General features: G+C 44.3%; 1 protein-coding gene across 1 annotated transcript in view; it reads right to left on the bottom strand.

Annotated features, from left to right (window-relative positions):
* PSMD1 (proteasome 26S subunit, non-ATPase 1) overlaps positions 1–26,970 on the bottom strand; it is a 110,630-nt gene that overhangs the window by 19,968 nt on the left and 63,692 nt on the right. Inside the window, exons 17-19 of the mRNA XM_063306298.1 lie at positions 23,325–23,439; positions 20,193–20,309; positions 3,177–3,279 (exon numbers count right to left, since the gene is read on the bottom strand). Coding sequence (XP_063162368.1) covers positions 3,177–3,279; positions 20,193–20,309; positions 23,325–23,439 — 335 coding nt within the window. The remainder of the gene's footprint in view (positions 1–3,176; positions 3,280–20,192; positions 20,310–23,324; positions 23,440–26,970) is intronic.

The raw sequence follows: 26,970 nt of genomic DNA, 5'->3' as shown, positions 1-26,970 counted from the left end.
ATCACCGCTCCACCACCGTGCTTGACAGTTGGTATGGGATGTTTGTGCTGATAGCTGCGCTTTCACCAAATGTGGTGCTGTGCATTATGGCCAAACATCTCCACTTTGGTCTCATCTGTCCAAAGGACATTGTTCCAGAAGTCTTGCAATTTGTCCAGACGCAACTTTGCAAACCTAAGCCACTCTGCCACGTTCTTTTTAGAGAGAAGGGGCTTTCTCCTGGCAACCCTTCCAAACAAACCATACTTGTACAGTCTTTTTCTAATTGTACAGTCATGAACTTTAACATTTAACGTGTTAACGGAGGCCTGCGGAGTCTGAGATGTAACTCCTGGATTTTTTGCAATTTCTCTGAGCATTGCACGGTCTGACCTTGGGGTGAATGCGCTGGGACGTCCACTCCTGGGAAGATTGGCAGCTGTCTTGAATGTTTCCCACTTGTGAGTAAGTGTCCTCACTGTAGAATGATGGACTTTAAATTGTTTGGAAATGGCCTTATAACCCTTCCCAGACTGATGGGCAGCACAACTGCTTCTCTAAGATCACTGCTGATGCCTTTACTCTTTGGCATTGTGTTAACAACACCTGAATGCTCAAGACCAGCACACCCCTAAAACTTCAGCTTTTATAGAGGTGGGCACACTTGCTGATGATCAATTAATCAAGGGCATTTGATTGGCTGCTACTTAGCCTCTTAATACCTATGGAAGCAATAAGGGTGTTCTTTTTCACACATGGCTTCTCCATGTCGGCTTTATTTTTGTAAAAATAAATAATGACACGGTGTAATGTGTCAGGTGTTGTTGTTCATCTGAGGATGTCTTTATCTAATTTCAAGACCTGCTAAGGACCAGATGATTTTTATTAGGTCCTGATACGTAAAGCCGTAGAGCTCAAAGAGGGTGTACTTACTTTTTCCCACGACCGTATGTCACGATGTCACAGCATGCGTGATGTCACTTCCTACCCTTATGGATGCTCATGTACACAATTCAATTCAAACCCATCTTTATAACTGTCATAGACCAACTAAAGGGGAACAATATTCACTCAGCATGGTATAAAGTGGCTCACTTTCCTTGCTCTGGTACTAAGTGGACCCTCAGCATCCACTGGATTTCGTTCAGATTTTTAAAAAAAAAGTTGCAATGGGTTGCAGCAGTAAACCAAACACAGGAATTCAGTGTAGAGCAGGCCTGCAAAAAGGATGGCCTGAGAGATTTTGTCTTCCAGTTTTTGGGATCTGTGGGAAGTTAGGGGGCAAAATGAATCCCTCAACTCTGGCAAACGCTTCAGGCACCAGCAGCGCCTCTTAAAGCTTCTGCTCTTCCCCTTCAAGGATGCGCTCACTTTGGCACACAATGCTGAGGGGCAAGCATGACATGTGGCTCCACATTCACCAATTCACATCGCGCTTCAGCAGCCCAGAATTTTTTTCTTGCAAAGGACAGCAGCTGTTTTTTGGCAGCTGAACTCATTGGCCAGGGAACAAATGGATGATAATGGAGACAACAGCAGATAACCACTCCACACATTACTTTACAATAACGAACAAAAATGTAAATATATCAGACATGTACAACCAACATCACCATCCATGCAGAGAAGAGAATAAGCACTTACAGGATGCCCATTTGGAGGGGATGCAGCAACCAAACCCTCTGAAGATCCTTTGGGTATCTACTGTCAGAAGTGGCTCTTTAGAGTTTCAGTTTACACTGCATCTAAAGTCTGGCCCGGGTGGCTGCAAGCATCTGCCTCCATCTATTGATCTGCTTCCCGCATGTCTCCATCTGCCTCTGAAGGCTGCAGGTCCTCTCAAAGGTCGCTACCCTTTCTCCTTTGCATTCCATATGCTTGAACCAGACAGCCAGAACCCTCCACCCATGAAACCTTCGTTACTTTCTGTGAATCCCTCCTCAAAACCCACATTTTCCAACGCAATCAAAGGCGCAAGCCCCCTCTTTCACCAATGCTATTGGTGTCACCTGAAAACAAGTGCATGTGGCGCCTCCTTTTCCTTCCTGCCTTCAAGCCCCTTTGCTTCTTTGCTTGGACTGGATACTAGAAATTCTGGATTGTAAGGTCCTTGGGGCAGAATCCTTACAATCTAAAGCAGGAGAATACATCTCTTTCCATTGTCCATATAGGCTGGTGGTGCAGACAGCTAGGTTGGTGCGGGGATGAAGATGGTGGGCCAGGAGCAAGGAGTCCTAGATTCTGATCCAGGCCCCAACACCCCTCAGCCTCAGAAGCCCACTGGGTGCCTTTGGAGCACTCTCCCCCCCTCTCAGCCCAAGAGCCAGGGGGCAATGGTGGTGAAGGTCCCAGAAACCCAGGTTTTAGTTCTCTCTCATCCCCAGAAGCTCCCTGAGGGACTCTGCATCTCTCTCAGCCCAGCCTACTGCACAGGTTGTTGAGATAATGGGTAAAATGAAAGGATGTCCTTGGAGGAAAGGCAGGATATCACCATCACCATCATCATATTTTATCCTGCCTTTTTAATATACATTTTGGTCAACTCAAGGCAGTGAACATATCTAATACTCCTGCCTCCTATTTTCCCCACAACAACTCTGTGAGGTGGGTTAGGCTGAAAGAGAGGCCAGCTTTCATGCTTAAGGGAGGACTAGAACTCCTGATTTCTAGGCCAGCCCCTTAACCACTACACCAAACTGGCTCCAATAATTGGAGCCAGTTAATTAATTAATGCCAGTTAGTTAGTTAGTTAGTTAGTTAGTTAGTTAGTTAGTTAATGCGATTAATAACATGGTAGTGTTTTGAGGGTGTGTTTCCTGCCCCATTCTAAAGAAGCATGCACAGTAATAGGTAAACAACAGTAATAGGTAAACAACAAATCTAAACAGAGAAATGGCAGCCAAACTGTGTGGGAAGTCAAGAGTCTGGATAAAGAAATGTTGCATGGGGCTTTGCCGAAGCTGGTATTTTCAGGTAGATTTACCAAATGCTCCTGATCAACAAATAAAGCCAAACAGTTCTTCCCATCTTGGAATTTCTGTGTCTCAGGACTATCATCCCCCAAATTCTCACCCAAGCTGCCCCAAGCTGGCACCTCTGCAATTCAAGGTCCCAATATGGCTAGAGGTTGAGAAAAGGAGCTTTCTTGATTTAAAGGAAGCAACCGTCAACAGGTTCAGTGCCAAAACAAAAATTACCTGCATCCAATATGCCCTGAGCCAGGATCGCTCCAAATTTAGCCATCACATCATCATGCTTATCATTGATGACTTTGGAATAAAGTTGTCTGAACTGGCTGACCTGTAAGAGAATGGTAATTTTTTTTAAAAACAAAAGTACCGTCTAGAGTCACATAAAAGTGAGATGGGCGGCTGTATAAATCAGACAAACAAACCACATGTTACTTTCAAAACCAACTTAGAGCATGCGGCAAGGTGTTGCAAACAAAAGGTTCAGAAGCCAAAAAAAAAAAAATTAGAAGAGAAATTTTAGAAGAGAAAACAGTGCTTGCTTCTTGTTGGCCCTTTTAGTTTTCCATATATTGAATGCTGGGAATAATCACTCGAGGAAGTGAGCCAATGAATACTAATATGGCATGCTGATGAAAGGCAGTGGCTGCTGCTGCTCCTCTCCGCCTTCCCTGCTAGAATAACCTCGCGCTGAAGTCAGTGACAGCCGGGCATTTCCACAGAAAGACAGCAAGCACGTTCCTATGGCAGGATGCAATTCCCTCCGTTACTCAATACCCCTTATAAATCAAACTGAATTATGGAAGCTACTAATACAATTCCTTCCTAAGCCAATTCTGCGGCATGTTTAGGGTTGCTTTAGGTTAATGAACAGAGCGATGTTTCCATAAAAGTCGACCATGAAAGAAACAAGGAAGCTGCCTTACACGCACACTGCGCTTGTTTTGCCAAAGGAGTATGGAATGGCTGAGAAAAATCTTCCTTGAGAAAAGGACAAGGACTCTTAATGACTCAGAGTCTAATTATTTTTATTTATTCATCATCAAATCCATCAAATTACCCTGTCTCTCTGGCATAAACTTACAGAGCTAAGGCCTACAGATTTTCCAGGAGAAAAATACCACATAGAAGGTATCTGCATTGGGGTCTTCTGCAAAGAGGAGGATCTTTTTTCTTTTTGGGGTGGGGACGACGACGTAAAGTCCAGTCGTGTCCGACTCTAGGGGGCGGTGCTCATCTGGGGTGGGGGGAGTTCCTAAAAGCAAGAAATGATGCCTTACTAGTTGGAAGGGTGTCAACTGACATGGTCTAAACACAGGTGCCAAAGTCTACAGGACTCACAGGCTGAACCAGGCCCTTGCCTGTCCAGCTCAAGACTGATGGGTTTCGACTTCTGCTTAAGTCCCACCAATTGCTCTATCAAAGATCCACAATGGAGAGAAAAAACTATCTATCTATATTTTTTTAATAGGCATCCTGTTTTTATATTTATCATTTACTTTATTTGTCAGGCTCCAACCAAAAGTAATCCCTTTTCCAAGCACAATTCTCACAATAGCAAGAACTTATTAAAAAGAAAGCGATGAGGTTACAAGAATCCCAACAACTGGATGTTTTCCTTTGCCACTTTTCTGTGAAATGGTAGCATTTTTTTTTTGCTCTTAACGAAGGAGCTTACAGGCGGCTGTTTATAACACTGCCTCCTGAATCCTTATCCATTTCAAAACCAACCATTACACCAAGTTTTAAGTTCAAATGAATTGTATCCTACCTAGGGTGACTTCTGAGGCTCACCCATGGTGCAAGTCCTACTGATTGAAAACCACGGGTGTATCCCAGGCTTCCCCATTCTGGGGAGCCTCCTCTAGATGCACTATAACTCCCAGAACTCAGAATCAGCAGTCTGATAGCTGCCGTCACAACACACCCATGGACACCAAGGAAAGCTGATCTACTGTGACAGCCAGTAGCTTCCAAGGGTTCCAGAGAGCCCTGCTTTGTCAATGTGCATCCAGCTAAATGCCTGTGCTTTAAGATACTGCGAAGAAAAGTGGGCGGCGGGGGGAGAGATTCACAATTAGCTCTTAACTTCTTTTGCTATAGGGGATTCTCTCCTGAGACAGCCCTGCCTTGATTGGGACGGAGAACCTGCAGTCTCCAGATGATGTCAGTTTTGATCGTTGGCCAGACAGATGAAGTTGGGGTCCAACACAATCTATAATTTGCCAGCCATGGGCCCGAATTGTCCAACAAGATCATTCAATGTATGTTGGCATCCAATGAGTAGTTATGGGCTCAGGTATTCCACTTTCAGGGATCTCAGAACAAGGGGCTGCCCTGGGAAAACTCTAATGCTCTGTGTAAAGGCTCACCAGTGTTAAGAAGGCATTTGCAGCATCTCCCCAAAATAAGGGAAGGTCTTTACTGAGGACTAACAATGGAAAGTTACAATGAATCAATTCTTCATAATAAATTATGCTTTGGCAATCCATATTGAGACTAGAAAATTAACGACAAATCTTGGTTTACCTGTTTCAATCATGGTTCTACATACCATTGGAACCCAGTTAATGGCAAAGTTTATTGCCAGGCAGCCGTTTCCTGCTCTAAGGAAATGAGGCAAGGCGGATGTGGTAAAGCTGAGATGCTCCTGCAGAACAGCAACTTTGCTGTGCCCCTTGGATCTTCTAGCTCCTATGAATGTGTGGGGGTTTTTGGAGGGGGGAACAAAGACGCATTCCTGCATCCTGGGAGCTGAACTTCTAACCTCAATCAGGCCAACATTGCATGTTTTAATTTTTAAAACTTCACAAAGATTTCTGGGATAACAGCCACACAGGAGGGGAGCAGTCCACCAGGACTACGTGGCACCAATGAGGAAGTCTTTTGATCACAGTTGATTTACTACATTAAGGTGCTCATTTAAACAAGAGTCATATCCCTTTGTTAAAAGTTTTTACAGAAGTTTTTTACCTAAACATTAACAGAGAAACTAAAACCAGAGAACAGTCCTCCCCGTGCCCCCCCCAAATTAAAGTTATTGCAGCTGTCAATCCCAAGTATTGAATGCTAACCTAATGAAGAGAGAATTACAACTATTCCTTGGGTTGTCCAGGAGCTAAATCCTTGGTAGAAAGTTCCTGCTTTGCTCATGTAAGATGGGTGGATGCCCTATAGGTGAAGAACCTTCTCAAAAAGTAGGAAATGTTTAGCTTAAACTTTTTTTTGACACACTGCAGAGCAAAAAAAAAATCCACAGCCAAGTATTTCCAACAAGTAAGAAATCAAGAAGCACTGCAGCAGTCTGATGAAATATGAAAACCACTTGGCTAACAACTGGGGGTGCTGCCATCCCATTCCTGTGGTTCTGAGGACTTGTGGGTTCAAGCTGTTTATAAGTCCTTGACAGTTTCTATAAACTTGGAAAATTAAGGAAAAAAACTGTTAGCCAAACGGGCCAGGATCTGGTATTCACACAATAATCAAATCTTCAGAGAAACAGATAAAGGATGAAGCTGGGAAACATTCCGCAGTTCTGCTAATGTTCACGCTGGCGTCGGCAGTCTGACAGCAGACGGCCTCTGTGTACGATGGGGCAAAGAGAGCTGGCTGGGCCTCCGTTAGGGATGGACATTATTTAGTGTCACCATTTATGCTTCAGTGACTCATCAGCCTCACCTTTACTGGGAAGCATGGGATGCCCTCCCCTCAATTAAGCACACGAGAGTAAACCCCCTTACCATCTGAAATAAAACAGTTCTAAGTTTCCCTGAAGAGGGATCAACTTTTAGAAGCTGCTTGAGAAAGAACTGTCCATCTCAGAGAAGCCCTTCATGGAGCTGCAGGCATGGAGGAGAAGGCAATCTGGTGTCCTCCAGATATTTTGGAAGCCAGCTCCTATCCATTCCTAGCTAAATATCTGGAGGCACCAGGATGATTATCCCTACAACTTCTGGTTGAAAAAAAGGCAACCCTAGAGCACTCAAACTGAGATGCAGGGATGGCCTTTTGTATTGCTGGTCCACATCAAAGGTAACTTCGGAAGCTAAGATTCCAGTAACCCTCAGTCAAGCCTCACATTCAATTTCTACCTCTTCCCAGATTAGAAAGAGCCAAGGCCGCAAGTGGTTTTTCAACAGGTAGTTACTCTGGGCATTTCTCACAGGGCATTGTTAATATCACAAAGGCAAGCATCTTGGAATGATTGAGCCGAGAAAGCTCATCTGATGGTGATGAGGTATCACACAGGGAGGAGGGGGACTAAGCCTGCCTTTAGAATATCAAACACAGGAGAAAAGTGGACCTGGATGATGCTTTAAAGTGACTTTCAAAGCAGCAGCATTTTTAGGACACTTAGAATCCTGGAAAACGAGGACCTGGTTTAATCAATCACTATGCTTGTACAAGACCCAGAACGTTACTTCCAAGGCATTTTCAAACTATGCACGGCTCCCATCTTGCAAAGGTAAGGTAACAATGGCAGGACTTTTTTTTTCCAATTTCAGGGAAAAAACAATTCTTTAAAAAAATCACAGCAGCAATAAATATTATGGGCTTTGGCTTTGCTGTGTATTGGAACAGGGTAGAAGTACTGCTGTCCAATTTCAGCTCATTAACGTCTTTTATAGCTTTCTGAATTGTTTTTTAATGGAGAGCAACCAGAGTTTTAGGGAAAAAATATCTATCTCGATGTGAAAAATGAACTGGGACATTTTTTCGTCAGACAGCCTGTCTGTCAATAATTACTCTGTTATCTACTTGCTGGCTGTAAACAGTGAAGGAGAGGAGCAGGCCAAGGGCGGAGCAGGGGCTGCACATTTTCCCTATCATTTAGGTGGCAACACCTTGCCAGGCTTGGATGATCCTGAACAAGCTAAGCCGGCTCAGGACTAGTTGGCATTTGGATGGGACACCACAAGAGGATTCCAGGACTGAATTCAGTCCAAAACCATCTCAGAAGAAGCCAGGGGCAAAGCATGTCTGTCATTCCACCGGGACAGCTTAGCAGAGACTTCAGGCTGGTTTCAGGGCCTCTTACCTACAAATGTGTCCTTTTTAAAAAAAAACATTTTTATTATTAATTGTTTAAGATATCATTAAGGCACATAATGCAGAATATAAGACCAACAGAATACAAGTCTAGTCTGAGATTTTTTTTATTTTGAAGGGCAAGCTACAACTGACAATAATGAATAAATTCACTCCCTCTGACAACCTGTTTCTCCCAACTCCGATTCCAGACATCCTTCCTTTGTGGGCAAGTGCTATTCCCTCAACTTTTAGGTGGGGCAGATCTGGACTAAAAAGAGCTTGACATTATTTTTAGAGCAGGAATGCAACCTAGGGCTCTGTGCCCTTTGGAAGCACTCCATGCCTCTTTGAGGTTTCATAGTCTCAGAAAAGGCCCAGAGGATTGATGGAGAGATCCCCAGGGCAAGACAAAAACCAGGGCAGTGATTCATTTGGCTTCATTCATACCTCTCTAGCATCATAAGAGATGAAAATGGCCAGACAAATGAGCTCTTGAGTTCCACACATTCTGGCTGTTCCACACATCTCAGAAACTAAGCACAATTAAGCCTGGTAAGTTCTTGGATGGGAGACCTCCAGAGAATCTGAGGACTATAAGCTAGAAAGGAAGTTTCTGTTTATGCTGTCTTTAATTTTGACTGTTTTCCTTTTTTATTTTGTTTTTATCCTATTTTAACTGTTGTCCAGTGGTTAAGCTTCTGGGCTAGAAACCAGCAGTCTGTGAATTCTAGTCCCGCCTTAGGCACGAAAGCCGGCTGGGTGACCTTGGGCCAGTCCCTCTCCCTCAGCCCAGCCCACCTCACAGGGTTGTCATTGTGGGGAAAATAGGAGGAGGAAGGAGTATTAGGTATGTTCGCCACCTCGAGTTATTTCTAAAACTAATAAAGGCAGGATAAGAATTAAATAAATAAATAAGCAAGCAAGCAAGCTGCCCAGAGATAGGGCTGTATATGAGATAGGCAGCCATATAAATTTATTAAATAAGTAAAAAAAAAAAAAAAATCCAGAAGGAAGAAGCAGCAATGGCAGATCCCCATAGCCAAGAAAACAGAATGTCCACATACAAAGTCTCTAGGAGTCAACCCCAACTCAAAAGAGACTTTATCTTTCCTTAATAACAAGCCAAAACAGGAACAAAAAAGGCCCCACACCCAACTATGTTAAAATAATCAACCAGGACTACTGTTATTTCAGAATACTAAAACTGTCTTCTTTTCTGCAATTTGCTAGATACAACAAAAGACAAAATATTTATCTGGAACAGGGCATAGGCCTGAAAATCAATAGTCTTTCCCCGACTTGCTGCCCTCCAGGAATTGCGAACCAGATAACAGCTATTTTGGCTGTCGCTGTACTTTTTACTGGCTGGGATGACAATCATGCCCAAAGCAGAACCCAAAAGATTTCCTTGTAATTCCCAGATCCATCCATCCATCCATCCATCCATCCTCCCTCCCTCCCTCCTTCCAGACAGAAAAGTTCTCTAGGGAACTTCCAATCTACTGCCCTAGACAAGTTTTGGTGGAGGGGAAAATACCCCTTGCTTTTAACAGCAATTCATGAAATGTGAGTGAAAATCTGGAAAGTTTATAGCTCCTGAATTTGCAAAAACACCAAAGAGCTCTGAACTCACAGGTTCAGTTCAAAAACCCAGTTCCTTTTTCAGGAGAGACCGTTGCATGGGTTAATCCAGTGTTTCTCAACCTTGGCAACTTTAAGCTGTGTGGACTTCGACTCCCAGAATTCCCTAGCCAGCCATGCTGGCTGGGGGATTCTGGGAGTCGAAGTCCACACAGCTTAAAGTCGCCAAGTTTGAAAAACACTGGTCTATATGGACCCTTGGACAGAAAACTACCCTAAATAACCCAATTACACGTTAATTTACACTCATCTGGCATCCTAGTTGGCCACTTGGTGTTTGCCAACTACTCTAGCACCTTGCCACCATTTTCCTTACTATGACTGCAGCTTGCCCATTTACACAAGCCTTTGACTGCTGCCCGCTCCCTGGATTCTAGGCGGCTTGCAATCAGAACAATGTCAGTAGCAAATGTCAGTCACAGCAGGAGGAGTGGGCAGAGAGGGAAGGGAGACCTATGCCACCATCTCCCGATGGTCCTGAAATGCCCCAACTGTCCAAAATCCTAAGCTGGTTCTTGCAAGCGAAGGGCACAGAGTCATGACCAGGGAGATGCATAACCCATAGAAGGTGATACTTTTTTCACACACTGCATGGTCATGCAGTGGAATCTGACGCTGGCGGTTGTGAGGACAGTCAACAGGAAGGGTTTCAAAGACGACTTGACAGGATCCTGGATAAATACATTATCCAGACTACTGATGCAGTACATGTGTATTTTTGTATGCAGATGCTACTGTTTCTTACGCTATTCTTGTGCTATCTGGTACATTGCTTACTGCAGAATGCTACGATGAACACAGTGGTGGGCATGAAAACTGGGGCTCATTCATCTGAAAAACGGGACCTTAGACTTAGACAGACTATTTCAATGCTAGCCTTTCCACAATCTAACACCTTCCAGAGAAGTATTTATTTGAAAAGATTTATACAACCAACCTTCCCGTAAAACATAACTCTGGGCAGCTCACGAGAATAATAAAACCACAAATAGTTAAAGCAAGAAAACCAAGGAAAAACAGCTGCCTGATCCACCATCTCCCTCTGTTCACCTATACAATTGCTGGGCTCCAACCTTTCTATTCCGGAGCCTGGGGGGCAAAGCCAGCCCTTTGTGGCTTTCCCAAAGGCTAAGAGGGTGGGGGCCTGCCGGATCCCAAGGGAAGGGTATTCCACAGGGCAGGGGTTGCTACAGAAAATGCACACTTCCTAAGTCCCTCTAGATGGGAATCCTGTTGGCCAGAGGGGAAGGATGACAAAGGAGCAGGTTCGTTTGGCCTTTCCTAGATTTCGTCTTAAGTGATTCTTTTGAGTGGAAACCTCAAGGTAGAGCAGATACTTTTAGCCAATCCTCCAGTGAATCCAAAGTAGGTCCAGAAGTATCATGATATTAAAGCACGACTCTAAAATATTTGACTTTAAAATGCAAAGCCACCTCCAGAAAGAAAAGGAGAAATCTTCAGTATTATGGGAGAAGTAAATATTTGTGTACTACTGTGCAGCAAAGCAGCCAAAATCAACGCTGATGGCTTTTCCCTACGTCCCAGTAAATGATGAATGGGGTGTCCTACTGAGACCTTCTTCTTAATCACAGCGGAGCGAAGACTTCTCAAAAATCCATTTTTTAACTGCTTGGCTTATTGGTCCAGCAGCTTGATTAGCTGTTCTGCCCGCTGGCTTTTGAGCAATATTTTAAAACGGAGCGGCTTCAGTGCTGAATGATGTCCATGTGTTTTTACCATAAGCTGAGTTGGGAGCTGCTACGGCTGAAAGATAACCACTGGAAATAGTTCATTAAAAAATAAACTGATGGCAGGCCCTGTTATTCGGTGCAGAGCAGCTGCTGAATATCAGAAACACTGTGTTTGATTTGGAAGAAAGAGTGTGAAATCAAGCGGTAATTCAGAGATCACCGAGACGTGTGTTCTGGGGTGGCCGGGACATCGGCCTGGTCAGAAACTGCTGGCCTACTCACACGCTCCTCTCTGTCAGGGGTCCTAAGGAGCAGAGCTGCGCCAGGCAAGGGGGCTCTGCTGTGGGCAACAGCTTGGCGGACTTGGGTGAGCCTCCAGGAAGATCATCACGGTTTTCAAAACTCAGCAAAATGCTTTACAAGGATTGGGGGTCCAGCTCCTGGAAGGGAGAGCCTTCCCAGCATCTGCCAAGACCAACTTGGGGACCTGCGTCTGTTGCCACATGGACAGCACAGAACTTCCACCCAGCAGCATGTCAACACCCCTTTCTCAGGGAATTCCCAGAGGAAATGGACCAAGAGCCATTAACAGAGCCACCCAGTAAAAGTCAGCATAGCTATGGCTCGCTGGCCAGATTCAGCACTGCCAACTCCTGACAGAGACCATGAAGAAAGAATCACATCCAAGCCCGTCTCCCTCCCTCCCTCATGCCAATCTAGTCAGCAGCTTTCTTTACAGCTCCAACTCTTGGAAAGGATTGTTCTCACAATCCCAAAGAGGGGCTAAAAGAAGGGTTTTCAAACCTTTTCAGGCTGTGGAACTGGTTAGCTAAAACTGAAGGATTTCCAGAACCCCCAATCAGTTCGAAAAGCACGCCTCCGCCCCCCGCTTTTTGTGGCACGATGAGCAGGCATTCGGCCTATGTGACATCACTCAGAAGCCTCTTGTCTTCGTTCCAGATGCTAGAATCCACCCCAAACCTTCTGCTGTGCAAGCTCAGAATGCAGAGAAGGTTCTGGGGGTGCACCAGCCCCCTCACGTCTTAATTGCCCAGTGTGAGTTTAAGGCCACAATTTCACACCCACCATCACAGCACAGATCAGCCTCGAGCCTAACAGAAAGCAGCAAGACCTCGACGGAACGACGCAACATCGTGGCTCAGAAAAACTCTGTGGGAGGCAGGAGGCTTCTGAGCAGTGGATGCTGGAAGAGACCCGGGGGTCCAATTCCAAAAACGAGCTTCTGGCATATGATCCACATCACGATAAGGGTCAGGGACCCACCGTAGAGAGTAAGGAAGACAACCTTGGTGGAAATATGCAAGAACTGTTACCTAGGCAAAAGGGGCTGAAGCATTTTTTAAGCCCCGGGAAACTCGATAATGTCTGGAAAGGGCTCAGACAAACGCTTCCCTGATCCACTGAAGTACCTGGGGGGGGGGGCAGCGGCAGTACAGCACAATCAGAGCTGCCTATCTCAGTAAAAGCAGCTTTAGCCTTCCTGTGCAGTTGATTTCCTGGCCTGGTCTACCTAGTGGGGCTGACACCCCATGACACTTCAGATGGTACTGAATGATCACTCCCAGGAATGATCAGGAATTGTGTTCAAACCCCTAACTCAACGTAAGGGGTGAAGCTGGCGAGGCAAGTTCCATCAGTGCTCAGGCCCTTTGGGAAACGAGGAGCAGGCGCCTCCCCATTTCAAGGCCCGGAAAAAAATGGGGACTCAAAATGGTAGGAGCAAACGGCTCAGGATTGGGCTGACCCAGAGGGAGGGCCTGACTTCTGCATTCTGCAATAAGCAGATCTTCTGCATAAAGATGACAGAAGTCATTCTTGCCTGCAATAAAGCAGCTTATTGAGTTTCACTGAGTCTGCGATGTGTTTTTCTGGAGTGATGAGATTCACCACTGGGCATGCATCCCATTCACCTGGCTGGGTGGGTGGGGGGAGAGGGCCACCTGGCTGGCAGAGGCTCTTTAGACTAATGTTTAGACTGGAAAGTAGCTTACTTCGCAATCTGCAAGGCAGCATATCTTAGGTTGCCAGAAAGCATAGCTTCCACTGTGAACATGGAAATGGGTGTGCTAAAATGAGGGAAGGGGGAGAAGTAACGTGGTGGACCTCCATGCTCCTGTTCCTTGTGAGATACAGAATTTCACATGTGCAGAAGCCACACTTTCTAGCTGGCCCAGAAAAGAAGGGAATGTAGACCTTGGGCCAGTCTTTGAGAACTTCTTAAGGTATCCAGTTGGCTGGATTCGCCCAGTATGTTCCCTCTTAAGTCTGGCTTAACAAAGCTCAGTGGCTGTATTCAGATGACCTGCATTGCTCAAACCAAGCCTCCAAGCACTTAGTATGATGACTTGGTTCACAGAGCACGCCATGGCAATGGATGTCTAGAATCACACATGAACCAGCCTTGTTTTAGCTTAATCCAGTGCACTGTGTGAATAATAATAATAAATTAAACTTGTGCCTTTTTAAAAAAAAAATCCACATTCCCTGTAGAAACTCTAGTATAATCCCATGTGAAAGGAAAACAACAGGGTTTTGACCGGCATAGCTATTGGACCCTATTCAGCCATCTCTGTTTTCAACCTGGAGGACTCACACAGGCACCCTGATTTGTTGCCACTGGCAGATTTATTCTTCTCCAGGGATCTGCCCTTCCAAGCTATCACCCAATCTTGTAGCAGTAAATTCCAGGAACTAACCTGTTGGGGTAACTTAGGCCACAGTTTAAAAATGTCTGCTTCCCACTCTCACGCTGCCCAAAATAGCTTAGAGTCTGTTGACTGAACTTTGTCCCTCTAGATGGGCTGGATTTCCATCTGGGGTGGCTGAAAGCTGGAAATTCTGGGCATTACAATCCTGGCACACCTTGGCTGAATTATAGTATCTCACAGAAATGGGCAGGATCCTTCAATTTCTGACAGAATGGCATGGCTTTATCAAAGAATGCAGATACTTTTTAAAACCTAAAATACAGACTGATTTAACAGAAATCTCTGAAAAGCAGAATTCTGTAATATTCCTCCAATCCCGCGGCTCTCAAATAGGATCTTTAAAAGAAGATGGCATAATTCTAGTACCAGGACAAAGTATGAAACAAGCTGAGAAGCTTGGGAATCTGCGATGGCCTCACTTTCCCACATCTCAGCCTTGAGAACGGCTTAAAACCAGCCATCCTGAAGAGTCTCTAGGGAAGCTCTGCCACTGCAGGTCGGAGCCAAGCTGAAGCAAAAACGGATTCAAGGCCAGCGTTCTCAACTTGACCGTTCAGACAGGAGCTCAGCCTAAATTCATCACCCCCAAAGGGGAATGAAATGTTCCTGTGGCTGAAATGCAGGCGTGGCTTGTTTGGGGATCAGAAGTGATGTTCTGCTTATTGTTTTGCTAACATTGTCATTCCCATTCCACAAAATTCAGGCTTGGTGTTTCTTTTCAGCACAACGTCTGCTATCTGTACTGAGGTCAGGTGGGGCTGAGACTTCTGTTCTTACGGGGAAGGATGGAAGCAGAGGACGTCTTCCAAGAGCTGCAATGTTCTCTTAGAAGGGGTATCACAAGTACGGTGTCTGCTTCGTTATTCCTTCTCTATTTCTATAGGCACACTGGCAAAACTGCCCCAAAACGTTTTCAATTTGTTCTTTTTTAAATTTTGTAAACTGTCTAGAAGACTAGAATAGATGGTATGCAAAAGATGAAAATTAATAAACAGGAAAAAAAATAAACATAACCACAAGATTGTGGGCCAAAGAAAAGGCTGCAGCAGCAGCAGCTGAAGAAGGTCCATCAAAATCTTAGGCTTGGTAGCCCAAGACCACTCACTTTCATTCATGCAAAGGTCAATGTGGTTTGAATCCGATAGATTCCACATCAGGTTCCAATTTCAGGATTATTTTTGTATAACTAGGTTCTCCATACGTAGCACAGCCAACTGGAAAAACAAACAAGCATGTTTCACCTAAAATTCTGACAAACCACCAAGGACCATCAGATCCAAGACCCTACGATACATATCTGAGTACAGGTAACCTGCCTTTCCTTTGCAGACAGGAAAAAATAGGTTGGATTCCACTTCCTAGCACAACTGCACTCACTCCCAAATCAGGAGAATGCTATAATGTTTTGTGGATTACGGTCGATTTCATCAGAAGCTTTTGCAGTCACGTAACAGTCACAAGACTCTTTTTCTCCTTTTGACTGTTCAGTTAAAGTTCTGGTAATACAAGCTACTTTTCAGACTGGTTGCCTGAATTAAATCTCTGGTAACTGCTGACACCATTTGTGGATTCTTGAGAATAAAACCAAGTCAAAAATCCATCCTTTCAAGATTAGTAGTACATTTGCCAAATCATAAGGAACCCAGAAAAATGTTCAGTTTCCTAAGACTTAGGGCTCTCCCCACCATTTTTAAAAAAGTAGTTTGTTGTTTGAAAGTCTAAAACTCTATGGGCAGTGTCTGCTGAAATGCCAGAAGCCAGAGGAGATGTTGGATGTGGCCTTCCAAAGGCCACATCCAAAGGGGGCGAAGCTTCAATTCCTGTTATTGCTCTTTGCTTTTCTTATCAATAAATTACACAAAATAGTCAAAAATGCCTGACTAATGATGTGACTAAGCTTCTTTACAGATAACATTTGATTTTTTAAAAGACTTTCTCCTTAAAAAGTCTTTCTCGAAGCATGCAATCTCTGTTTCCTGTATTATGCAATTCCCTTCACCCCCAGACAATGCTGCAAGTAAACCCCACATCCTCCCAGCAAAATGCCTTTCCCGCCCATCTGCAGTCCATTCAAGCCAGTGTGTTGCTTCTACATCTTGTTCAACACGTTGCATAGTTCTGCCATAAAATATAACATAGGAATAGCCACAGGAAACTGAGAAAGCTCTGTTCTCATAAAGGGGGGCTTCCAAATTCTCAACTAAGTGTAGCTTGCAAAGGAAGAGAAGATTGATGCTGTTATAGCCAATCTATCAACCAATGACATTATATACACCAGAGAGCTGGAACACCTGCCACGATGTTTCACTTTAAGCTTCTTGCTTAACGCTTTTGTAAAAATTATGAAACTCAGAAATTTGGAAATTCTCAGATGTCTCATGCTACAGGTGGACTATTTTAGACCTAAACAACTGCGAGGGCTTAAGTGCTACTTTGAGAAATAATTTTGCCTTTTATATTGCTGCACCAACTTAAAACGAGAAGCTTTTCTCAGGAAATCCAACCTTTAGTTGCTAAGGGCCCAGTAACCATGGGAGGAGTGCAGGAGAAAGGTTGTTGTTAATTCTCTTTGGCGACAACAGCACAAACCTGTTTCAGGACCCAAGTAAGACTTCCTGAGGAAGACAAGTGTGAAAATGCAGAAGGCACAAGAAGGAATACTGTGCCCATACAAACTTCAATGGCTGCAAACACAAGCTTTCCCTCTCTGTGACCGTGATCCTCATCATCCAAATATTTTAAAAATGCAAATGCATAAGCAGACATTATAAGGTATTCTATAAGCAGCTGCTCTTCCAAGAAGTTGAAGCAATTAACATATTGAGTCAGCATCCAGACACTGACAGACAGAAAGACTTATACTATTTTAGGATGTACAGTGCAAACCAAAATATTGGGTGGACCGAGAGGGCTTGCACGTAGCCATCCTTCAACCAACCGACTGGGAAAGAAATGAGCTGTTCAAAGCAGGGATCCCGAGATAAGTGGTTAGAGCTAAAAGTGAGAACTAGAAATGGGGGCCAAGGCACCTCGGGCATCCTCAAGCTTAGCGTCAGCAACTGCTTCTTCAGAAGCTGGCCACTAAGGGAGGATTCAGGGATCCCAATTTGAGCACATGCTCAGCATCGGTCTTCCCTTTAAAAACACCGTTATTTATCCTCCCCGCCTCTAGTACAAAATTCAAAAATTAATTTGAATATGGACGAATACTGGACTCACCATCTCTTCTGGGGGAGATGGGCGGTGGCGAAATTAGACAGACAGAGAGATAAATAAATAAATAAAATACCTGCAGCTGAAGTTTTCTGGGGTGAAATTGTAAAAGAGCTCCCGTGTTTCCGTAGTTGAGAAACTGGTCAGTGCCCAGTAATGTAAGATAATCATGCAGCACAAGGTCAGTTTATACTGTATGTGATCTTAGTCTTCAAAAGTGTTCTTGGCTCTTTTGCTTAGCTCTTCCTTTGCCTGAACTTGATTCATAAAACTAGGCCTGGACTATCATTATCTGTTTCTTTCTTTTCAAAATTTAGTCATCCTGCATTTATTTACCACAGAAATTCATGTTCCCAAGACAATGACCAGAATAGCAGAACTGATAATGATATAATTAAAAATAGAAAACTAAAGAGCTCACAAACACACACACAAAATTAAATCCCATTATCTTGTCCTTCAGGGTGCAGTTGCTGGATAGCTGCAAACATACTTGGATGAAACTGATTTTCTGGATCCATTTCTAAGTCAGTTTCAGATTGGTCCTGTAACTGAAATGGGATCGGAGTGTTTCTCAATCTTGGGAACTTTAAGCTGTGTGGACTTCAACTCCCAGAATCCCCCAGTCAGCATGGCTGGCTAGGGAATTCTGGGAGGTGAAGTCCACACAGCTTAAAGTTGCCAAGGTTGAGAAACACTGGATTAACCCATGCAACGGTCTCTCCTGAAAAAAGAACTGGGGAAGTGTGACTTACAACAACTTCCATTCTATTCCCCCATGCTATTTAAAACCTACACGAGCTGAGGTGTCACCAGCAAATGCTGGTGCAAATAACACCCAGGTTTATCTCAAGAGATGATGCTGTGAACCACTCCATGGTCAAAATCATTGGCCAGATGAGGACTCAGTCCAGGCAAAATGGAGGTATTGTGGAAGATCTGTTCATCTGCCCAGGTGAGGGATGCTTAATCTGCCCCATCTGGACCTGCATTCCCTCTAACTGTAATGGGCAGTGAGAATGACCTTGAGGAACAGGAGGAATTGCTGCAACCAAGGCAATGGTCCAATAAACGAAATCTGAGTCTGGGGCAGGGATGTAATTTGAGCGGACACCTCGCACTTGCAAGATTCTGTTACTGCAGCCTTATAATAAAAGTAATACTGGCGTTCATAAACCTGGCATCCTAATCTGGTCCACGATGAAGGCTGACACTAATGTGGAGAGGACACAGCCCACCTACCTCATGCAGCTCCTGGTTTAAAAGGGGGTTTAACATTCATCCATATCTAACATTTTTTGTCAGCCAGCAGCCTCTGGTCTTATTTGCAAGGTTGTACTGAGACAGGCGGTACATCCACACATCCCAGCATAATCCTGCCGCTGCTCTCCAGGGTCTCGGGTAGCGTTTCTTCCCCCAAGATGCTTTTAAACTGGGAAGTGAACTTGATCCACCCAAGCGCAAAGTTTTACTGCTGAGCTGTGGGTCTTTTCAGTGACTGTTCAGCTCAGAAGAAAAAGGCAGGTTTCCTCCAGTCATAAAGGTGGCCATTTTAGTAACTGTATAACCCATGCCCATCTCAAGAACCAATTTTGTACACGTGTTGCTGTTCGGGTATTGAACAACCTATTCACTCCACCCACTGCATGCAGAGCACTGACCAGGTGGAATCAAGGCAAGGCAAGGCAAACACAGAGACCAATCCAACAGGGGAAATGTCAGCTTAGGAGCCCCCTGCTTTGAAAACTTCCAAGAAGACCCCACATAGAAGGCACTTTACCAAAAGTAAACTCTCGGTGAAGACCATTCCCTCCTCATGGAAGGCACTTGAGATGGATGACCAACCAGGTTGCTTCCTACTCTGATTCTTTATACATAGATGTTTTCTCTCAGTGATTCAATCAGACCTGTATCGGTCAGCTTCTCTCGACTTTTTCATGTGCAATCCAGCTTTCCAGGCGTTTAGCAGGATACAAATTCTGCTCAGGACCTCCTGAGAGTGAGCAGTGCCGTCCCTATGTCTGGCTACAACATCTAGCCAAGCACAGCCAATATCTGCATCTATTGGGCCAAGAACCCTGAACAATAAACTCCCGGGTTGTCAAACAAAGGGAAAAAAAACACCCAACTTGGAATGTATTATTCAACATTAGAACACATTATTTAAAAGAGATGACTTGTATAAACTTACAACCTGCAATCTCTAGGAGATCTCTAAAAAGCCACCATTAACAAGCTAAGCTTTTAGAGAGTGAAATAGAGGTGAAGATTTCAAACTTAGCCTTGCAATGAGTAACAACATTTCTTGAACTAGGAAACCTCATGTACAGTCAAGAGGGAAACAAAATTGAGTACATTTCTAAAAATGCTAACATGCATGGAGAATAAAGCTGAATCCTGGTTTTACTCAGTACGACTGATTTTCTTTTTGGTTCTTAGCTGAATTATGGAATATATCTGGACTAATACATAACCTAACCCACAGTGATGTAACAGTAGAACTCCTTCCTTCCAAAAAAGTAAAGAGGACATTGAGAATTGCTCCCCAATCAGTTGCCCCTGACCTCAGCTTCCTGATGTCTACACTCCATATTCTAAAGTGCTCCAAAGGGACTCCGAGAATGTTTAGCCTCTTAACTCCATACAATGCTGAAAAGCAGTGATCATTTGAACATAAACTTCCCTGCCTTCTGAAAAAGTGAGATTGACCAGCCCTAATTTATGAGGCCAGACGTCAGGGCAATCTTGATGGACTGATAGCCACACACCGTTCTTCCTCGCAACTGACAGAACTCAAATGAAGTGTTCAACATTCATTAAACAAGCACACCTCAGTGAAAGGCCTTGCCAAAACAAAAGCATCTTCAGAACTCCCCCCTTCTTTATCTTCCTTGGCAGGTCCTCTCCCATACCTCCGTGGCTGAAGATCCGTCACTCACCTTTGGGCAGAGAATTTCTGTCTGCTGGATCATGATAAGGGCAGATGCGATCAGAGCCCCTTGACGCACATAGTTGACAGGATCGTTTGTCATTGGCTCCAGCAAATTAATTGCTTCCTATTGGGGAGAGAGGGAGAGAAAAAGGACGCAAAATAATAACCTTATTACCTTTAAACACCAGGCTTTCGTCAGGATTATCAGATTAGGATCTTCAAGCAGGGCACGGAATGGAGCAGGCTGATTAGATGGATAGATGTTGGCCACCAAAAAGGGCATTTGCTCAATAGGCACTCCAAAGATCAAACATTTCAATTTCTTGAACACAGGCCTGGAAGGAGTGTGAACTAAGCAACTGGTCTCATGTTAGGACAATGCTTACTTTAGATATTGCCAGGCTTTGTGGCTTCTATTTTTAATGCTGCTGGTCTCAAGCCTACTTCTGAGAAAGTCCTCCTCTCACCTGTCCTCGCTTTCTCTTTCCTTGAAGGGTCCTCTAAATTAAACCTTCTTAAGAAGTTGGGGTGAGGGGATGGCAAGAAGAGAAAAACAATCAACGCGGACATCTCCCTTCCCCAATAGGGTGCTCCCTAAATCCATGATCTCCCCTAATTCTCCGCCGACATAGCTGAAGACTCCCTATTCAAAGCACCTGGGCCACCAGAAACATCCTCCATTTACACAGCGCCCCTTCCAAAGGGAGGACTCAAAAGGCGTTTGAAACCCCAACTGTTGCTAAAAACAACGATCAGAGAGAGTACGTGCTCCCTCTGGATCCCTTCTCTTAAGGAGTGTCATCTTTGGGAACTACGGAGATGAGCTTTGTGGACTGCTGGCAAAATACACCTCCCAAGATTAGGTTGACTCTCGCCCCACTACTTTTTGGGAAGGCCATTGACACTGGCTTTTCCACAGAGCCTAGGAATAGATCAGTGAAGAGGGGGACACTCCTTTTACGGATTGGATGTTGCTGCTGTTCCTCGGGGCACTGCTGATCTGTTTTCCAGCTTATAATGGTTTCTATTTTAATGTTGTATTCAGGTTTTGTTGTTGCTGTTGTTGAGGTAAGCGGCTTTGAGCGTTGTCAGATTGAGTAGCACGGAAACTGTAGTAAATAACGTAAAATAGAAAAGCAACTCTTTTTTTTTTTTTTTTTAACATTAAGGCAGTGTCTCTCAACCTCGGCAACTTTAAGGTGTGTGGACTTCAACTCCCAGAATTCCCCAGCCAGCATGGAATTCTGGGAGTTGAAGTCCACACATCTTAAAGTTGCCGAGGTTGAGAGACACTGCATTAAGGTGTTAAAACTGAGGACACAAAGATTTTCTTACAATACCAGGTGACACAGAACAAGCTAAGGAGGAATCCTGGGATACATCTGAGTCTGTACTGAGGTGAGTTCCAAGGACAGTTAGAAATGTGAATATTACGTGTGCCAAATTAAAGCCAAATCTATTCGGTAACATGTTCCTTCCCGCTCAGGGCTGGGGAATGGGCTAGGTCCACACAGTGAACTCAGATGTTAAACGAAGTGCAGAGAAATGCCAAGGACGGATCAAATTCTTTTATGGCTCTCTTTTCTCTGCTTGAGCTTTCCAACATCTTCATTCCAATTATGCAAAGTTACCTTTCATAAGCCGGGTTGCATTTGTGTGCACTTATGGGTCCTGACCTAATCTTATTTCCAATCTTTTAAGTTCTAATGTATTAACTCGGCCTTCAAGATATGTTGATGCCAGAAGACACACTGACATAAACAAATGCCCAAGATCCTTTATTTTAAGAAATAAACAATAAAAGTGCAAAACTATAGCCAGGCAGGTTGTTATTCTGACTAGACAAAGATACAGAGAAATAAAACAGACTTGGACCGCTTGTGTTAAATTATTGCCCATTTTTTGTCCAGTAAAGGGACATATTGTCAGTGAGAGAATGGGTCAAAGTAGAGTTTCTCTACCCTCTTTACTCCACAGGTTCTCATTCCATGTCAGTCTCCAGAGGGATTCTGGCCAAAAAGAGGATCTGAATGTTCAGAAGTTCAAGCTTTTTCAAGAAACAGTCGAGCCAAAGAATATGTCTCATAGAGAAATAAAAATTGTGGATTGCGTAAGCAGAGATCAATTGCAGAAGATAATCCAAGAGAATGACTGGGCAGAATAATTACGGAGCAAACTTTAGATCACTGTTTCCCAACCTCAGCAACTTCAAGCGGTGCGGGCTACAATTCCCAGAATTCCCCAGCCAGCATGCTGGGAGTTGAAGTCTACACCGCTTTAAAGTTGCTGAGGTTGAGAAACACTGCTTTAGATGATGGACTAAAGCAGAGACATGAAGGGATTTTTTTTTTAAGTGAGGATTTTTAAAAAAAAATCTGTAAGGTGGAGGCGGTAGGTGCTCTGTTACTCACTCTAGCAACCGAAGGAAAAAATGTGCAGAGAGGGGAAAGGAATGTCATTAATCATAGGATGGAAGTGCTGTGAAAGAATGAGATGGTCCACCAGAGGTGTCTGTTTTCTAACAGGGAAACAATGTCCCATGAAGATTCCTCAGTTCAAGTCTACCTCAAATCAATGGCTCTAAGTATTCCTAATTTCGAGCTTCAATCATGCCTCTCTGTTTTGGAAAATTAAATTGTTAGGATTTAGTAACAAGGAGTATAACTTGAGTAACAAGAAGATGGTTTTACATTTTGCCTTTTTAATCTTCAATACAGAGAGCCAGTTTTGTGTAGTGGTTAAGGCATCAGGCTAGAAACTGGGAGTCCCTGAGTTCTAGTCCTGCCTTGGGCACAAAGCCGGCTGGGTAACCTTAGGCCAATCACTCTCTCTCAGCCCTGGGAAGCAAGCAATGGCAAACCACTTCCAAAATCTTGCCAAGAAAACTGCAGGGACTTGTCCAGGCAGTTGCCAGAAGTCAACAGTGACTTGAAGGCACACCAAAACAAAAACGCAAAAAATATAGCAATGTTTTTAGGGAGGCATTCTATAAGAATGCCCAAAACTCCTGGACTGAGGCTCATTTTTTATGTACATTAACTGGACCGTCTGCTTTCTCCAGGGCTTTTTCCAAATATAGGTGCTCCAGCCCTTGGACTTTAATGGAAAATGGATAGCAGCTGGGCACATCTGCCCTTACCTTGTTTCCTGTCCCAGCACAGCAGATACCCAAGGCCATGGCTGCTCCGTAACGGACATGAGGGTTATAACTTTCTGACAACAAGGAAACGACACTTGGACATTGTTCAGGAGTCCTAAACAGGGAAATGAAGACAATAATGAGGTTTTACTGAAGAGCAGGAATGAACACTATCTCTACAAGCTGAAAATGCTGAATAAAAACCTTGCAACCAAAAAGAAGGGACAAGCGTATAATTCAGTGAAAAGGAGCTTGCATTTTTCTGCTGCCTCCTTGACTAGGAACTCTGACTAGTAATGTAAACAAGGAGGTGAAGAGAACAGAGGGCCAGAGTTAAGACAAGCTGTACCAGATTTTTACTAAAGGCAGCACAGGTATGAGGACTATAAACTCTCCCACATATAAAGTGATTTGTCAACTTGTTCTCAAACAAAGCTCAAAAGTTGGCAAAAAACGAGCTGCTGTAAAGATACAAAACGACAAGGCCGTGAATAAATGAACCCAAAAGTCAAAGGACAAACACATTTTTAAGGCCCACATGCCAACACATTGGTACGGTCTGGGCATTTATTTATTCAAGCAGCAGATTCCTAGAAAAGATCAACAATCCTGAGTTTTTGTTTTTTCCTTAAGGACAAGCTCATTCATCAGAATCAATTATCTGCTTGTATTCATCAACATGCGGAGTAGCTAAAAAGAAAAAAAAATTATTGTCCATCTGATTTGGAGTGGTAGGTTGTTGATTTGTGTTCAGTATGACGCTTGAAAGGGCTGGACAGAGAGACAAAGAAAAATAAAGAATTCTGGACATTTTAACTGTTGAAGCTAGGAGAATTGTCTGTCTGTCTGCCTATCTATCTTAGCCAGTTTTCCTTTTTCCTTCTCACATTCCACATCATGCTTGTAATTATTTTGTCTAAGTGGACTGTCGGCCTGGTTCTCACAGGGTGCTAGGCCACACATGGTGCCTTTGGCACAGGGCGATGTATGCAACTCATACCTCTGTAGCTTATTTAACAAACCATTAAAATCGTGGTTTAATATTATGTTACATTTGCTGTTTCTTCCTCTGAAGTTCAGGAAAGCTTAGTTGAGTTTATCAAAACAACTGGAAGAAAACTGCTTGTGTAAAATCAAAAGGTTATTATTACTTATTTCACTCCTGAACAAGATTTTAGAACAAAATGCTTTCGAAACAAAATGCTTTCAATATATATTTTATATTGTTGGGTTATTCTTCAGGTGTTAATGTAAGTCCCAAACAGCACAAATATGACTAAAGGGAAAAATTATGTCTGAGGCTTGTTTCCAACTTCAATGATAGAAGCAGCTGAATTTTATAATAAATCAGTATGAAAGTGCTTAGGGAAGAGAAAATGGACTGTAAAGCAAAACATCTGTAAAACAAAGAATAGAGGAGAAAAAAATCTGAGGGAAGAAGCATCAATATCGAACTGGCCTAGTTTGTTAAATACTAACTAGCCCAACTTCCTCAGCACATCAGCCATAAGTTGCAAGGAACTTGGTATTTTGGAAGTTTTCCATATTGTGGTTTCAGCGCACGAACAATCGGCTGATCACAACCCTCTTTCAACTCTGCACTTTTCTTTTTAAAAAGACAATTTTATTGTCTCCTCTTCGTAGGAGAAGTTTCTCTCACAAATTTCCTCAACAGTTTCTTTAAAACTGGAGATCAGCACACAATTTAATTGCAGCACAGACTGTTTAATGTTGGTACCGGAACCAGCGAGGCTAAGCTAAAGAAGGATGGAAATGCAAGCTCTCTATAGACGGTTACGTACATTAGTATATAAATTTGATTGGATCCAGCACAGCATTTGGAAATAACAACACGTAAGGTGTTTAGTAATTAGGGTGGAACTATGAGGTACTGAGGACAGGTCGACAAAGACAGTGGTGGGTTTGGGGAAACAAAGAGGCAGTATTTCAAGAGCACAGTTTTTTTTTTCCTAGAGAGCTACTGTTAAATCATCCTTGCTTCCCAGTGCCCATGCTTGCCTGCTAGTATTTTCTCCCAGTTTTAATCAACATTTCTTGACCCCCTAAATATTTTATAGCTGAGCTGAAGGTTTTATTGTTTCTCAAGCCCCTGGGACTGTAATTAAGGAAGATATGTTTTTGCTTTTTTTCCCCAGTTGTTCTATCAACCTATCTTCTCCTACATACAGGTAGCCCTCAAGTTATGACCATTTGTTCAGTGACCGTTCGAAGTTACAGCGGCACTGAATGAATGGTATTTATACCTGGTCCCCAAAGTTATGGCTGTTGCAGCACTCCCCCAGTCACGTGATCAAAATTTGGGCGCTTAGCAGCCCACCCGCACTTGCGACTGCAGGGGTGCTTCAACTCCACCCCATCTGTCTCCCCCCATCTCCGTCCTTTTGGCCGCCCTGCCCGGTGGCACTCCAAGGCAGTGACACGGGCTGAAGCTCAGCAGCCTCAGCTAGCCACCACCAGGCCTTTACTTCAGCCCCAGTGCTGGCTCTGCCGTGGAGTACCGCCTCAAGCACCACAGCCAGCCATCCCAGCGCCACAGCGCAAAGCCCCAGCTGCCCCCACCGCCGTGCTCTCTGCCACCTCCAGCTGACCTCCACCGTCTTCTTCCTCCCGCTGTTGACAAGGTGTGCCTGGCCCGTCCCTATGTGAGGCAGCTGCTGGCCACACTAGGCTTTCTTCCTGATGCTGCACATGCCGTTCTCGTGATGCTTTGGAAGGCCACAGAAGCTTTCCAAAAGTTTTCCAAAGCATCGCGAGAATGGCACACGGTATTTGGAGAACGGTGCAGGCAGCCTCGGGAAGAAGGCCTGGAACAGCCAGCAGCTGCCTTGTATAGGGCCTGGCCAGGCACACCACGTCAGCAGTGGGAGGAAGACGGCGGCGAAGGTCAGCTGGGGGCAGCAGGGTCTGCAGAGCATGGGGCGGTGGTTTTGCACTGTGGCAACTGGCCGTGGTGCTGGAGATGGCACTCTTCCGTGGTGGCGCTGGGATTGAAGGAGAGGCCCAGAGGCAGTGACAGGTGGCTGAGACTACTGAAGGCCTCTACTTCAGCCCCAGTGCCACTGCTGAGAAGTGCTGCTGTGCAGGGCAGCCAAAAGGGCAGAGAAGGTGTGGGGAGTAGAAGAGGAGGCAGAGGAGGCAGTCCCTTATCTTACTGAGGCTCGGGGCCGGGACAGACCAAGCTGGGAATAGCTTGGATTGGGGTGGGTCCTCGCCTAACCACCAGTGGGATTCAGTTAACAACGACAGTGGGGACTGCCAGGACTGCCATTGCTAAGCAATGCGGTCACGTGATGTTTCGCCTAACAACCGCATTACTTAGTGACGGAAATCCTGGTCCCAGTTACCGTTGTAACTCAAGGACTACCTGTATTCTGCAATGTAATGAAGGCGATACCAAGTCCATAAAGACTTCAGCATCAGCTTGGCCAAGTGATGGCATTTTTAAAGGAACTACATTTTCGTTCTATGACCAAAAGCGGTGACACGGGCCACTGTCCCTGTTCAAAACTGCAGGGCCTGGCAAAATTCCACTTCCATGCTCCTACAGAGCTTCCCAAAGCAACCATTGCTGTTATTTATTAAGTTCTCCACCTGATTTGGCAGTACCAACTGGCCAAATGACTGT

This window comes from Candoia aspera, chromosome 6 (genome assembly GCF_035149785.1).
Source record: "Candoia aspera isolate rCanAsp1 chromosome 6, rCanAsp1.hap2, whole genome shotgun sequence".
Classification (NCBI taxonomy): Eukaryota; Metazoa; Chordata; class Lepidosauria; order Squamata; family Boidae; genus Candoia; species Candoia aspera.
This window is presented reverse-complemented; position numbering and strand designations above follow the sequence as displayed.